We start from the raw sequence: 15,598 nt of genomic DNA on the forward strand, positions 1-15,598 counted from the left end.
GATGCTGCCAATAAGCCTACAATGAGCAGCATAGGTCCTGGAACAAAACAGAATCACCTAGATCCACAGGCTGCTGTGTCACTATTGAGAAGCCCTGGTCTTACCCAAAGAGACCCACCCCCAACACACACACACACACACACACACACACACACACACACACACACACACAAGAAATCTTCTGACATAGATGTTTGGGTTGGGTCTTTAAACCCTTAATATATTTTCCAAAAAAAAGGGGATCAGTTAATGGAATTTGGGTTCATTTTCAAGATTGTTCCATGATAAGGTTAACTGCCACCATTTGCCTGTTTCTTTAGTGAATTGTGCTTCATTTTGGATGTGAGACTGGACAGCTACAGTCTTAGCCATGAAAAGACTCTTTCAGATCCATCTAACATAAGAATGACAGTGGAGATACCCCAAGTGGAAGTCACTTTTACAAAATTAACAAGAGGATTGGGGGTTTTCCCCCTTTGCCAGAATATAAAGGCAGCAGGCTTTTTTTTTTTTTCAGATATTAGCTCCTTTTAGCAGAACAGAGGTGCAGATTTGAATAGCAAAACCCTTCAACCCAACCTTCCTGCACTGGAAACTGAGCTTTTATCCCAAGTCACCTTTGCTCCATATGACACAGCTAATGAGCTGGTTAGAACTGCCCCAGCACTCTCTCTGAAGAGGACACTTAAGGAAGATTGAGGGGTGGGGATAAGATCACCAGAGGGCTTGAAGCTTGAAGGGTTTGTAACTGTATTCATAATGGCTGCAAGGGTCTGTCATCTGTCGCAGAAGCCTTGGAACAGGTGCAGCTATGCAGTACTAAATTTGTTTTCAATTATATTTTCTAGAGAGGCATGGGAGCCTTTCTCCTCAGCAGTCTGTATTTCACACAGCAGAAAATATGTGTCACATTTATAGGCACAAACACAGGCATTGTGTGCATATTTGCAATGTCAGTGTGAGGAAATGCTCGTTCCAGAGGCTGTCTTTTTATATTTGCATAGATGTGCATTAGAATGCTCACCACCTGACCACTTTTATGTAAACTGTTTTCAAAAATTAGCAAACTAATTTTGTCAAATTGAACCTTCCTCCTTGCAAGGTGGGAGTGTGTGAAGCTTAAGAGACCAGGTACCCAAGGAGATTGGGAGCAGAGTTTTAATCAGTTTGCCCTATTCCCTGGGGATAGAGCTGGTTCATGCATATGTTCAGAAGGATGCTGCTAAGGGAGAAACCCTTCCCTGTTCTTCTTTTTGATTTTGTCTTAACTCATAAGGGTTTTTTTGTTGTTGTTTATTTGGGGTTTTTATTGTGTTGTTTTGTTTCACAGTCGTTAAGCATTTGTCAAATATTCTAGAATTTTCTCCCAGTTTGTAACTTCCTTCTAACTTTTTGTGATAAGTTTTTATGACTCAAAATATGTTCATTTGGTGGAAAATGTGATTCACCAACATTTTCCTTTATAGTTTCTGAAATTCTTTGAAAAGCCCAGAAAAGCCCTCTATTCCCCTAGGTTACAAAAGTTTTATGTCCTCAACTAATTTCAAAGTTTTAATTTTATGTCCTAAGAGTGCTTGAATGGATTTTTATTTATTACACAAAACAGATTTACATGCCTTTTTGCCATATCCAATCAGCCAAAGGTGTTTCTCCATTGAAAAGTCAGAAAGTCCTACATATTCACTCTTAAATCTCTTGGTTGTGTCTAATCTGGACTTTCTGATTTCCGTCTCTGACTTAATCAGGGTCGGAGATGACCATTCAAAGTGTGAGATGGGCTATGAGGGTGAAGTCAGGCAGGGAACTCCAGAGTTAGGAGAGGCATGGTCTCGGCAGAGAGGAAGTAATAGGAAGCTCCTGTGGCCCTCTCTATTAGAAGAAATGTGCACATTGCATCTGGAAAAGTCACTTAAAATGAGACACACAAGTTGAAGAGGCCCAGTGCTCTTGCTCTGTTGTGTGTTGTGTCCCCCCCCCCCGGCCCCCTGCACACTGGCCTGGATTCCTCTCAAGCCTGTCTCCATCCAAGCCCTGCTATTTTATACATGGTTTGTCATCTCAGCAGCTCATGCTGTGTTGTCTCTTGCTTCCTGCACCACCCCCCACTGGCCCTAAGAGTCTCCTCTCTGTTCTTTCATTCCTTTTCCCACCTGCTTCCCCCCCCCCACTTCCACAGGCCGTTGCATTTGGCACACAGTACTAGAGCCGTCTGTTGGAGTCTTGTCCCCACCAGGACTGGCTGATTTTTGTAGTCAGGAATCGTGTCTTACTCATCTTTGTATTCTCATCATCTAGTGTGGTGCCTGGTACACAGACCATTTATTCAATGATATCTGTTGACTGAATGAGTGGGCAAGCTAAAAGAGATGGCTGCCCTTCTGAAAATGTCAGCCTTGTTGTGGAGCCCCGCACCCGTCCTGCAGCACAGCTCACAACCCACGTCTGTTAGCTCCTCTGTTTGCAAAGGAGAGGTTGTCACAACACGTTCAATTCACATGTGAGAGATGTTCACATGTCTGGAGCTCCTAGGGGATGACAGTGACAGATTGCTAGGTGACCACTACTCTACGATAATGAATGTGTCTGTGCCTTAGCCTGAGGCCTCAGAAAGGCTGTCACTTTGCAAAGCAGCACAGGGAAGAAAGGATGGAGAGAAAGAACTTGTAATTTGAAGGTAGGGGCTACAACCTGAGCAAGACGCAGGAAGTGAATAAGAGTAGGAACGGAACACAAATGAATGCTGGGTAAAGCTTGCCATTCGGTCTCGTGTTATTTTCGGCAGGTAAAGTAATCGCTGACAGCCTGCCCCTTTTATTGCCTCCCAAAGCATTGCTTGTGGAGCTGTCTTGGCTTCAACTGCTGACACTTCAGGTTTTTATTTGCTCTGAAGTGGTTCAGCTTCATGAAAATTCAGTGCATAGCCCTGACATTCCCACCAGCTACTGTTGAAACCACTGGGCAGCAGCATGCTGTGTGCCTGCTTTGTATTCATGGCACTGACGATTTCCTATGACCATCATTGTCGGTGTTCTTGTCTTTCACGTTCTGGCATCCAAAGTTGGGAGCCTTCCAGAATAGATCTCAGAGAAGGGCATTCTCACAGACGGAGGTGGATGGACCCTTATAGCACAGACAGGATGCACCTCTTTTTCCACGGGGGATGGTGGTCTACACTGTGGGAGATGTTTCTTGAGCCTGGTCCAACCTGATGGTGGAAAACCACCCAGCATAATTCTTGGCATCTTCCTGGTTTTCAGGTCTCTCTTTTGTTAATAGATCATGTACCTATCTATTTTTCAGTAATGAAAGGGGAGGCTGAGGTTAAGTAGAATTTGGAGTCTTAGTGTCCGGAAAAGAGTGAACTTAGCAGCCAAGGAGAAACAGATACAGATAAACCTAGCCTTTCAAACAGAGAATCAGAACTTCAGTTCATCTGGCATGAACATTGAAAGGGGTGTGTGCGGGCGTACATGTGTGTTTATAGGCTTCCACTATTTTGACTTGCTTTGTTGTCTGGTGACAGAATGTTAATCTACATCATGTGTTCATTGACACATGGGCAGAACCCTACTTGTCATTGAGATTTGCTGAATCCATAAAACAAACATGCTGTTGGTTTCAGGAACTAAATTGATGTGTCATTGTCCTCCTAGGTTGGAACAGAAAATTACTGGCAGAGGGTGGTAATCTGTTATTTAACTAAAATGATGGTTTAAAAAACTGTTTGGGGACCACAATATATGTATTTGTATTTGTTTTGCCTTACAGTTAAGTCACAATATTCACTTCACACATAGGTGTTTGAGCTTCAAACTTTAAAAACAAAACAAGGGTCTGGAGAGATGGCTCAGCAGTTAAGGGGACTTACTGCTTTTGCAACCCAGCACCCACACTATGGCTCACAACCATCTGTAACTCCAGTTCCATGATCCTCACCCCCTTTTTTCGTTTCCTTGGGCTCAGGCATGCGTACTGTACATATAAACTTACACAGGTTCATACACCTACACATGAATAAAAAGCTTTTTGTAAAGTGAATGACATTTTTGTGCTAGAGTAAGCACTTAAGAGACGTTAGTTTAAGGAATCATAGTTCTGACCTAAGAACCATAATGCATTTGTAAGCAATCACTTACCTGCTAAAAGGCCAGTTTCCCAGAATGAACTGCAGATATCAGTAAACTGGCTTGTGTCTTATACCAAGTTGTGCTCCTTTTAACAGCACAGTAAGACACTTTCCAAGTGTCTGCATGTCTCAATTTAACTGCTTGGCCTCAAGTTAGATAAATGGGAGTCAAGAGAAAATTTAAAGTATGTCTGGAATAAGTATAAAGGTCAAATTCAGAACATGTAAAAATACCCACTAGAGGGAAACACCCATTCCTTGAAGCTGATGTGTGTTTTTGCATTTTCTTTTTCTGGGAAAGTGGGTAGAATTCCACAAAACCTACTATTTGAGCATGGGGAGAAAGCTTCTGGCCCCATTTAATGTTCTCCTGCTCTTTCATTTCCCAAGTGCATCCTGTTCCAGCTTTGTGGAGAAAGGCAATGGAGTGCAGATAACCAAATTGACCCTTCTTGTGTCTCACTCTCTCCCATCCTATCCCTTTCCAAAAGAAGGAAGGCAGATATGAGAACACTTCCCAAGGCTAGGCTCTGAAACCCAGCACCTTCCATGTAAAATAAACTGTCCATCAATGAGGGTATTTCCCCTCATGCCTGCTGTAGTCTACATGAAACATGCACATTATCAGAAAATAAATTGATAATACAGTTTCCCTGGACTCTGGTCATTGTAAATGCAGCTAACTGCAGCAAAAGGATTCAAATTCATGCTCAGGGAATGAACACTTGGCCTGAGCTGCATGGGAATGGAGACTATCACAGACCACATGCTGGGTTTGTCTGTTCCAGCACATTTACTAGGATCTGAAATGGCTAGACTCTAAGGCAGCACTTTCCACTCTTAGGGGAAGAGAGGGTTAGTCTAGGACACCAGGACTCACTCTTCACACATGTTCTTTCAGAAGGCAAAGAAATGGGACAGCACCTAAGTGGAGGCCTCCTACCAGAGTGTCAGCTGCAGGTAACCGGGAGGTGCTGTAACCCAGGAAAGTACCATCTGTCCTTTTTAAGCACCATTGGCTTAGAAGACACCAGGTCTTCTGACACCTCATAGAGCAACCCATTGAGACTCCGACTGTTTATGAGCTCTGAAACTTAAGCAGATCTGGGGCTTGAACTCAGGCCTTCTGAATGTGAGGCAAGTGCTCTGCCATTTGGGTAGTTGAGTTCCTCTCAGCCTCACCAGACTTTTAATTGCAAATAAGTCACCACCCTGTTGGGGAGAGGTGAGTTGGGCATATGGTTGTAATAGACACTAAAACTTAAATAATCCCATCTCTCAGGGGGTTCCTCTATTTGGTTCAGAGGACAAAATGCCTTTTATGAAAACCTATCTGCCCGTTCCTTAACACTTCCAAGACACTTAGCTTGGAGCCTTGTTGCTCTCTGGGAGACAGTATAGATGGGTATTAAGATTTAATTTCTGACTCTGATCCAATACTTGGAAACCAAGCCTGATATCCTATTTCACAGAAATCTTGAGAGCTGCAGGAATACAGACCCACTCTGGGTTTAGAACATCATTCCCAGGCTAGCATAAGGTCATAGTTCTCAAAGTGTCTTTTCCTTCTTGCCAGACTTATCATCATCCTGGTGGGCTTCACTTATTTTCAAGGCTAAAGCTAGTTGGTATTAATTCATATTTGACCTCTGAATCATCATTGCTGGCTTCTAACTCTAGCCAGTATAGATAATTCACTGTGAACTCTCAAAATGAATGATAAAAATTATGTTTAATTAGCTAAAGTCATAGAAGGATAATATCAGCCCTAAATGTGAGTCACCCAAGCAAACAATTATGATTTAATTGATTTTCTCCAGGTTTTATGTTGAACCTAAAATGTTTCCCCTTCCAAGAGGTCTTAGACTCCCAATGAGGTGTGTTCAGTGGAGTTTTCTGCTCACAGGCAAGCTAGAAAAGCATATGGTACCTTAGGGAACTCTTCCTTAAAAGCACTGCATTTTCCAGATTACATATCTTATTTTCCACTGGGAATTGGAATTCCACACTATAGAGTGTAGTTAACAATGTAACCATGTCTACTGAGGAAGTCACACTCCTCTGGGGGCATTGCCTCTAGCAGGCTTGAACTCCAGTGGATGTCCCCACACCCATATGGACACAGACACCACTGACTAGATGGATGGGATTATTAACAACAACAACAACAAAAGATGGCTTGAAGTTGGGAGGGAGGGATATGGGGCAGTGGGACACTAGAGACTTGGGGTGCGGCTCACTGGTAAAGCACTTGTCTAGCATGTGTTTGAGGCCCCGGGTTTGAACCCTGTGACCAGGAAAAGAGGAAGGGGGAAGGAGAAGAATACACTTTTTCAAGTACAAATCCATGTTTTAGTTATATACACTATTTCTAAATAGGTAACCTTGGTAAAATTACTCAAGGGTGCCTCCGTTTCCTTACCCATAATATAGGGCCCAAAATAGTGCTTCCTGACAGTGGTCCAGAGGGGATGAATGGGTGGGTGTCACAAGCACATCTGTCACATGCTTGATGCCATCATTGGTTACCAAACATGTTTTTAAATGGGCATAATAGTGTGTGGTGATGGAAATCCTATACTCTTCATTGAATTGTCTTCCATCCCTTCTGACAGAAAAATGGCAAATGCTGGATGGCGGCCTTCTGAACATCACCAAGGTGTCTTTCTCAGACAGAGGGAAATACACATGTGTGGCATCTAACATCTATGGCACTGTAAACAACACGGTGACCCTAAGAGTCATCTTTACCTCTGGAGACATGGGTGTGTACTATATGGTTGTGTGCCTCGTGGCCTTCACCATCGTCATGGTCCTCAATATTACACGCCTGTGTATGATGAGCAGCCACCTGAAGAAGACCGAGAAAGCCATCAATGAGTTCTTTAGGACAGAAGGTGCTGAGAAGCTGCAGAAGGCATTTGAGATCGCTAAGCGCATCCCCATCATCACCTCAGCCAAAACTCTAGAGCTTGCCAAAGTGACCCAGTTCAAAACCATGGAGTTTGCCAGGTACATCGAAGAGCTTGCCAGAAGCGTACCCCTGCCTCCCCTCATTATGAACTGCAGGACAATCATGGAGGAGATCATGGAAGTGGTTGGGCTGGAGGAGCAGGGGCAGAATTTTGTGAGGCATACCCCAGAAGGCCAGGAGGCCACAGATAGGGATGAGGTATACACCATCCCCAACTCTCTGAAGCGAAGTGAGTCCCCCACAGCCGACTCCGATGCTTCGTCATTGCATGAACAGCCTCAGCAGATTGCCATCAAGGTTTCAGTTCACCCCCAGTCCAGAAAGGATCATGTAGATGACCAAGAGGGTGGGCAGTTTGAGGTCAGAGATGAAGAGGAGACGGAACCATCAGAGGAACATTCCCCAGAGACTGCAGAGCCTTCTACAGACATCACGACCACAGAGCTGACTTCTGAAGAGGCATCACCAGTAGAGGTACCAGAGCGAGGACTGCCACCAGCACACCTGGAAACGACAGAGCCAGCAATGACATGTGACAAAAACACCTGCATTATTTATGAAAGCCATGTCTAATCTTAACTCCGAAAAGCTATGCATATCAAGAAAATCAGGGGCTGCTCCTTGTAATACAAACGTAGTATGCACTTACCGCTAAGCCTTACCAGGAGACTCTCATCCCTTAGGTAGGAGTGATGCCCCATGAAAGGGAAGACACCTGCATGGAGTTCATGTGACTAGACTCACCCCAGTAGGAAAAGACATAAGACGTGCTTGGGTACAGAACTGATAAGATGGGGCAGAGGTCTGTCCATGTGATCTGAATTGAAGAGGCCATTCTCTGCCAAATCCCTTAATTGGTGATGCCCTTTTGGCCAAGAGTACACTACTGTCAGATGTTCTGAGTTTAGGAGCCCTGTCTAATGCATACTGCATTGCTTTTCTTTTGAAAATTATAAGTCTGCTACAGTAGCAATTGCTCATACATGGGTTTGTTGCACTTTCTTCTCAGTTTTAATTATCTTCACAGTTCTTTTATAATGGAGTAGTTGCTATTATATTAATATTAATTGCTCTTTCTGCTGGAACCTTCTGTGTCACCTTTGTCCTTATTTTTTTCTTAGTGTTTACCTCAGAGTCTTGGGTGTCAGTCACTGGCATCTCTGATATCTATGTTATTTGGAATGCCCCACAGTAGTTACTACACTCTTCTTTTCTTTTTCCTAGTTTTCTCTTTTTAAAAAAAAAATACCCTCACACCTATGTTCATACACTTTCTGTTTCCAGTGATGCTGCTATTGTGAAACTGAGAAAAACTTAGCCCCCAAGTAGCACTTTAAACAGTCAAATAAAAACGTTTACCTGTCCAATTAGGTGAACTCAGCTTGAGGTAGGACCAAGATTATAAATGCTGAAGTAGACCCACAGCACTCAAGAAAATGGTTTACATCAAAGTGCCCTCGCCCTCCAAAGCATGACAGGTTCTTCACCTAGAGGACTTATCGCTTCCAAAGACAGAGGCATTTGGTGAATTCCTGTAGGTACAGCATGCCTGCTTCCCAGAAGGCCTTGCGGGGCTCACAGGGGCTCAGCTCAGCACTAAACTTAGGGCAGCCATCTAGCAGCTCTGTAAAGAGCATAACCAGATCCCTTTTAGACTGCATACTTAACTTGTTGATCATTGAATGGGAGCTCGAAAAATTAGGATAATGACACAGAGGATTTTATCCTGAAATGATTGAGTTCTTTGTCTGGCCAAAATGCAATATGTAAGGCAGCTTGATATTAGAGAACAAAGACAATCCAACCATCCATAGATTTAATTCTTGACTGTGCCAATAATCAGCTGCCAGGCTTTTTGCAAATCTGGGCCTTGGTTTTCCTATCTGTAAGAGAGGGCAACTGGCATGAACTCTGACAGCTGTTCTTTGTCAAAGGCATTACATTCAGAGAAAGAACCCAACAGCAAAACTTTTTTTGCCCTTTTTCACAATTGTTTTAAAGATATTGTATGCTTTCGTCTCTGGGTTCCCATGCCATTTTAATGTTTTTGTTTTGTTTTGTTTTGTTTTCCCACTTAAAAGAATCACAGCATTTTCAACAAATTCTGGAAATTTTCTCCTACAAAAAATAAATTATGTGGCCCACTACTACTGTTTAGATTTAACTTTGGTGAGAATGATGAGTTATTTTATTTTCAAATACAAACAAAGGAGGCCGAAACCTTACAGGATGTGTCAGAGTAGAGGCCATAGCACACCAGAGGTTGCATGGGACATCACTCCATCCCCCATCAGAGAAAATGACTTTGGATGACCCCTTTCTTGCTGAGGTTTTGATCTTTTTCATTTGAGTGTGAATCAAATGGGTGGGTAATGGTCAGCAGCCTAGATGACTCCTCGAAGCTCACTTAGAAATTTGTGGCAAGTCTTCAAACTGTAATAACCCTTAAGCCAATGGGAACAGCTAACGTGGTACATACTTTACAGCAGGTGCATCTGTAACTTTGAGGGTGGCAGGGTTGGCTGTACAAGTGACTGTGACAGGGTTATAGACAATTCTTATGCAAAGCAATATGACAGGAGTTGGAGTTTGATCGGATTTCCCTTTAAGAGGAATTCCTCAATGGTCCCTAGTTGAAAATTCTTGTGGGTCATCTAAAGAAACTTGTATCCTGTAGCCATAAGGATCCAAGGCTTCTTTGGGGACTCTCTGGATGGGGACTTTATACAGTCACATTGAAGAAAAGTTTTATTCCCAGCTCTTAGAATATACACATTCCATGACTGTCTTGGAGATTGGCAAATGCTTACTTTTCACACATATACCCAGAGGAACAACAGGGACTGACTAGTGGATGTCTGTGATGCTATGTGAACTCTATGCCTCTCAGTTCTCACTCCATCCAAGCCCATGTGCCGACTTCCCCATGAAAATCCCCCATGAAAACCAGAGGGCAAAGTATCCATGCCGTATAGATACTGATTAAGGATAATAAGCTAAAGTAGGCAGATTTTTCTTTGATGTAAGAGCTGAAATACATGACCAAAGAATGTCTCCACATTGATTTTGATTCTTTACACTGAAGTGGGATAGAGAATAAGTGGATGATTTTCAAACTTCCCTCTTTAAGGTATCAAATGTTCTCAGTATAACAATATCCAACCTTAAAGGGAATTTGGCTTGATATGGAATTCATCCACCCAGAAATTCTATGCTCCTCCACAGAACCTAACAAAATGAGAACAGCCTCTTTACCAGAATATGAAATGTGGAAGACCTCATAACACTCAACTGATAGTTTCCCCAAAAAGTGAATGAATCATTCAGATTCTTAGAATCATTCATGGAGTCCCGTTGATCACACATGCCTACAGGCTCATGCACAATGGATTCATTTGGGCTGGCTTAAAAGCTCAACCCTCAATCCCAACCTATGTATGTCCTTTGGGTCTTCTATAGTCATTCTTTAAAAAATAATTTCTGGTTTCAGAGTCATCCTGGTCATACTTCTAGCAGTTTCTTTTCTTGAAATTCTGAACATGATTCACATAAATATGCATATTTAATTCTCTTAGATGATCTATAAGCTTGGGTAGTATTTATTCTAAATGGGAAAAATACCCAAAATTTTATATAGGAAAAAATCTATGTAATTTATAATGTTTTGTTTTATATATTTATATTTTCATATCTTTAGGGCACATCTGTTGTTCTCATCTTTTTGTACATCACAGTTGGCAAAAAGAAATGCTAATACTTGACTAAAATATCTAGAAACCAAATGTGATATATGTGATACATAATGTATATAACTTGCTCTAGAAATTTCTGAATGTTCTCACCCATGCCAAGCCTTGTTGTGTCATGTCATTACGGCCCAAATGTCTGGGGTGCTCACGAACATTACTGTTTCACAAGGAAGACTGAAAGGGCTGATATCCCACAGGATGGATTTTGGAATCTCTTTCCCTTCTTTATCTTGTTTGTTTCTTCCTCAACTGGACACGCCCTTCTGAAGGTCAAATGGGAAATGGTGAGAAAGCAACTCGAATGAATCTCGTTATGGCTGTGTAAACCACATTAACAGACTGAGGACATGCATTAAATCCCATGCCTGGGTTGTCATTCACTGGTGAGGTAGCATCTGCTTAGCTCTCTTGCACACGAAGTGTAGGGCATGAAGAGTGCTTGCATGTTTTGAATAGGCACAGTGGATACTTAGTGCGGCCACTATTGGTGACTATGGGGACACCCATCTGGCACTGGAAGAAATGTTATAGATAAACAAGTCCATTCTCTTTTCTTACATGGTTTGAAGGGGAATGTTTAATTGTATGTTAGAACCCTTAAATGGCAGTCTCAGTGGTTAGCTTAACTGGGGGTTTCCATGTTTTCCTTCAGTAAGAAGTGGAACATTAAAGTCTATTTCAAACACTATTTTCTTAGCACGTTCAATTGCTACCCTTCACATGTCTTCACGCATCCTCTTGGCAACCCCCCTAAGTTATCCCAGTTTCTATTGTTGCACCTTAAACACTTCCTGAAACTCTTTAAATACCAACCAAACTTCACTATATATTCACACACATAGCTTTGAACATCTGTTAATGTTAAGATATCAATTTTACATTTCACCGATAAAGCCTTCAAACCAATAACAAAGTTCATTTTCCTAATGGCCTTCTATGATTTCTACAGAGATTAACAGGTTTTGATGAAACAAATCATTTGTGGGTAAAATAATCAAATAGAACAGAATTACTTGTATTTTCCAAAAGACAATGTTTGATGATTATACAAGAAAATCTCATGTGAGAAGGATGCTCTTTAAATGACTGTTTTTTCTTAGAAATGCAAATGTAAAGGGGCCAACACTGGGAGTACTACAATCATTAAAAATAGATAGAATAAAACCAGAAAGGAAGTCATTCTAAGAACATTATGGAATAAATTTTATTATTTAACCAATTACAAAAGCCTCAAAATGTATCTTTCTAATATTACAGAACCATGACCAGTGAGTTGTTTCAGAGAATGTATTTGCATCTATTTTTGGTTTCCTGTACATCACTAGTTCTAAACATCCTTTGTTAGACTGGAAATGAGATGAAAAAAATGTATCAGGAAAAAATACTCAAATAATTTAAAGACATAAACAAATGACTAAGGTATACATTGATATCACTGTAGTAAGAAGAAAACATGATGTGTGATCCATCCTGTAGTCTGATTGTTGCTTTAATAAAGGGTTTACACAGGTGTGCGGATCTGATCGTGTGTAATGTCCCATCTTGAGGGCACTTAATTGTGGCCTGAGTCACTCCTTGCATGTGATATGAAATATGTGCCCAAAATCATTTCCCCACTTTTTTTGTTTTGTTTTGCACCTACAGCATTTCTTGGGAAAAGTGAAAAATGAATTAATTTCTGTCCTAGTCCAAAGCCCTATGCACTATCTTGACAAACTTTACAGAACAGTTTATCTATATTGAATAAGTTTTAACCATAACATCAAGCAGAGAATCCTTCTGGAGTTAATTTTGGACTAGGAAATTCAAATATAGCCCAGGGAGAATGCATCATAGCAGAAATTCTTCCAGTCACCTGGACAACAGGAAACCCGGGGTAACTCCAAAGACTCATTGAGTAGGTTCTTCAGTGATCAAGTAACCTGCATCCTTTTTGTGGAGATGTGGGGTGAGTAAGAAAGGAGACTAAAAAATTATTACTTGAATAACAAAAAACATTTAAGAGATTTATGTTGGTGTTAATGAGTGTATTGACAGTTGCATCGTGACAGTAAATAAAAGTTTGTCCTGTAAGTTTAAGCTGATTTGTATCTTAAACACCCAAGCCAGTACCATAATTTTTTTTCAGGTTCTAGAATGCTGTGGTCTTCAAGAGGCTAGGTCACGTTCAGTGTGTGTGAGTGACATTCTAAGAAGCACGGGGTAATAGGCTTGGAAAGCAAGTATAAGGTTATCTGTTATAGTCTTCCCTGTGATGTCACTGACAAGTAGTTCAGCTCCTCTTGGAATTGCAAGGGCAGAACTCTTTACCCCAGGAAGTAAATTCTGTTCAACATCTGTGGGGCATCAGGTCTCCAGAGTTATTACAGAGTAGAGCACGATGTTTTCAAGGAATTACTAGAATCAACTTGAAAAAAGTATGTATTATATACGTTATATCAAGATACTTCTAAAACAGCCAACAGTGGAAATCACCAAAGTTAAAATAATGTTCCTTAGCTAATGACAAATAGGAAATAAAATTAAATTTAAAATGAGGTTTAATATGGTAATATGACTTTCTCAAAAACTAAGTCTCACTAAATTTATCATTATTCATGTGTTTCCTACTTCTTGCCGAATATTAATTGCACAGGTGAATTACTTTACTGAGTCCTTGAAACTAACTAAATGTTGGGTCCCCAGGAAAGTGGAACCAATGGCTAACTCAGGTGCCTAATAGCATATCAAAGCAGATGCTGGTTATCAGGTTCTCCCAGCATTTCAAGTACCTATTACAGTGGCTCCTCTCAGCACTTGTCACTGCCCCCAGCCCCTACCCTAAACCTCTCTGGGCCCCTGTACTTCAATACCCTTCCCCCAGTTTCTCCTTCCTATATAACTCAGCCATTTTGGTCCTCTCTTCATCCATTTGCCCTCTCTCTTCTTACCTCTCCTCTCTTCCTCTCTTGCCTTCTCCCTTCTCTCTCATCTCATGACCCAAGTCTATTCTGCTGATCATGTTTACTCTAGACTTTTCCAGATACCTCTGGAGTGGTCACGTCCTCATTTCATTCACTAAATAGAATGGTTTTTCTTGTAGTTGACTAGGGTTTTAAAATTCACAATAAAACAGGACACCTAGTGAATCAAACAAGTCACATGAATATAGACCTCTAGCGAAATTAGGAGCCTTTTTCTTGTTCCTTGTAAATCCTGTGTAAGAGCCAAAGTCAACCTGTAAGCCCCACTCCCCCAAGGACAAGGCAACTTCCTAGAATGCTGGGAGTTGTAGTTCTTGGGAAATAAAAATTTATTTCCCACATGTTTTCACTCCCCTAAACAAGTTTGTTTGACCCAACAACACCAGATGTACTTGACCACATGAAGGCAAGAAGGTATATAGGCAGGAAATATGTCAAGATGTATGCTTGAAGCTGATGGGAAATGCAATGAATTGTAAGTTTTGCCTTTTAAAGCCCCTACAAAATGTGACTGGAGCCACTCCCAGGGGTCTCATAAAATGGACCTGACCAGAGTCCATCCTGGTCAGCATTTAATTAAAGTTTGCTTCAAATTTGTCTCAAAATTGTGGAACTGGTTTGTCTCTCTCAAATCTCAGGATTAACAGCTGTATAGCATGCTCTTGGAATTGCTCATGATTGATACAAAGCTCTTCCACACTACAGACATTTAAATGGATCACTATCTCTATATTTAAATCTGAATGGTAAGAAGTTGATGCCACCAACTTCTAACGTGGACAAGTAAAGGAGCAAAGTCCTGAAGCTTCAAGAGGCTTTAAGAATCATAACCACCAAGGTTCTCACATGACACAATGTCTTAGTTAGAGTTTTATTTCTGTGAAAAGACATCATGTCCATGGTAACTCTTATGAAGGAAACATTTCATTGTGGTGGTAGCCTACAGTTTCTGAGGTTCAGTCCATATTATCTTGACAGGGAGCGTGGCAACATACAGGCAGACCTGGTGCTGGAACTGAGAATCCTACATCTTGCAGGCAACAGGAAGTCAACCATCTCACTGGGCATGGTTTGAGCATATATAAAACCTCAAAGCCAGCTTCCACGGTGACATACTTCCTCCAACAAGACCACACCTACTCCAACAAAGCCACACATCCTAATTGTGCCACTCCCTTTGAGGGGCCATTTTCTTTCACCATACACAGAAACAGGAAGTCTGTCTGAGTTGTGTCACAGCCCTACGCATTGCCCTCCTGGTTCGGAATTGCATGGTCATCTGATGCAAAGAACTGAATGTGTTGAGGTCTCAGACAATATAATTTCATGTTGTACATTATTTTGTAGGGAAAACAGAAAGGAGAGTTTGTGATCACTGGGTTTTTACAATTCGAAAAGCATGGCTTTCCATGTCACCAGCTCATTCTGATGTCTGTCTTTACAATAATTGAGATGCATTAGTGATGTCTGTGAATGCTGCCAGATCCTGAAAAGAAAATAAATGTCAAATTATTCGTATTTCTGTAATCTGAGTATTTTATGATACTTTATCTCATTCCTACCAATTTTGAAGGAATTAAGTATGTTTTACTTCTAGGAATCCTTTGAGATTGCTAATGGCTGAGTTTCAGACAAGCACCCAGGCCCTCAATAGCCAGCCTACATTAATCAAACATCCTGCACCCAGACATGCCAAATCAATGAGGGATTTACAGCTTGCCTATAAAAGAGCAGCTGCAGCTAATAGAGGAAGACATCCTGAGACAACACAGAATAACACATCCTC

General features: G+C 41.3%; 1 protein-coding gene across 1 annotated transcript in view; it reads left to right on the plus strand.

Moving 5' to 3' along the window:
- Positions 1-14,597, plus strand: part of Mfap3l (microfibril associated protein 3 like) — a 42,831-nt gene extending 28,234 nt beyond the window's left edge. Inside the window, exon 3 of the mRNA XM_027394084.2 lies at positions 6,742-14,597. Within this exon, the coding sequence (XP_027249885.1) occupies positions 6,742-7,673 (932 nt within the window). The 3' untranslated portion in view covers positions 7,674-14,597. The remainder of the gene's footprint in view (positions 1-6,741) is intronic.
- The last annotated feature ends 1,001 nt before the right edge of the window (positions 14,598-15,598 follow it).

The sequence above is a fragment of the Cricetulus griseus genome (genome assembly GCF_003668045.3).
Source record: "Cricetulus griseus strain 17A/GY chromosome 1 unlocalized genomic scaffold, alternate assembly CriGri-PICRH-1.0 chr1_0, whole genome shotgun sequence".
Lineage (NCBI taxonomy): Eukaryota > Metazoa > Chordata > Mammalia > Rodentia > Cricetidae > Cricetulus > Cricetulus griseus.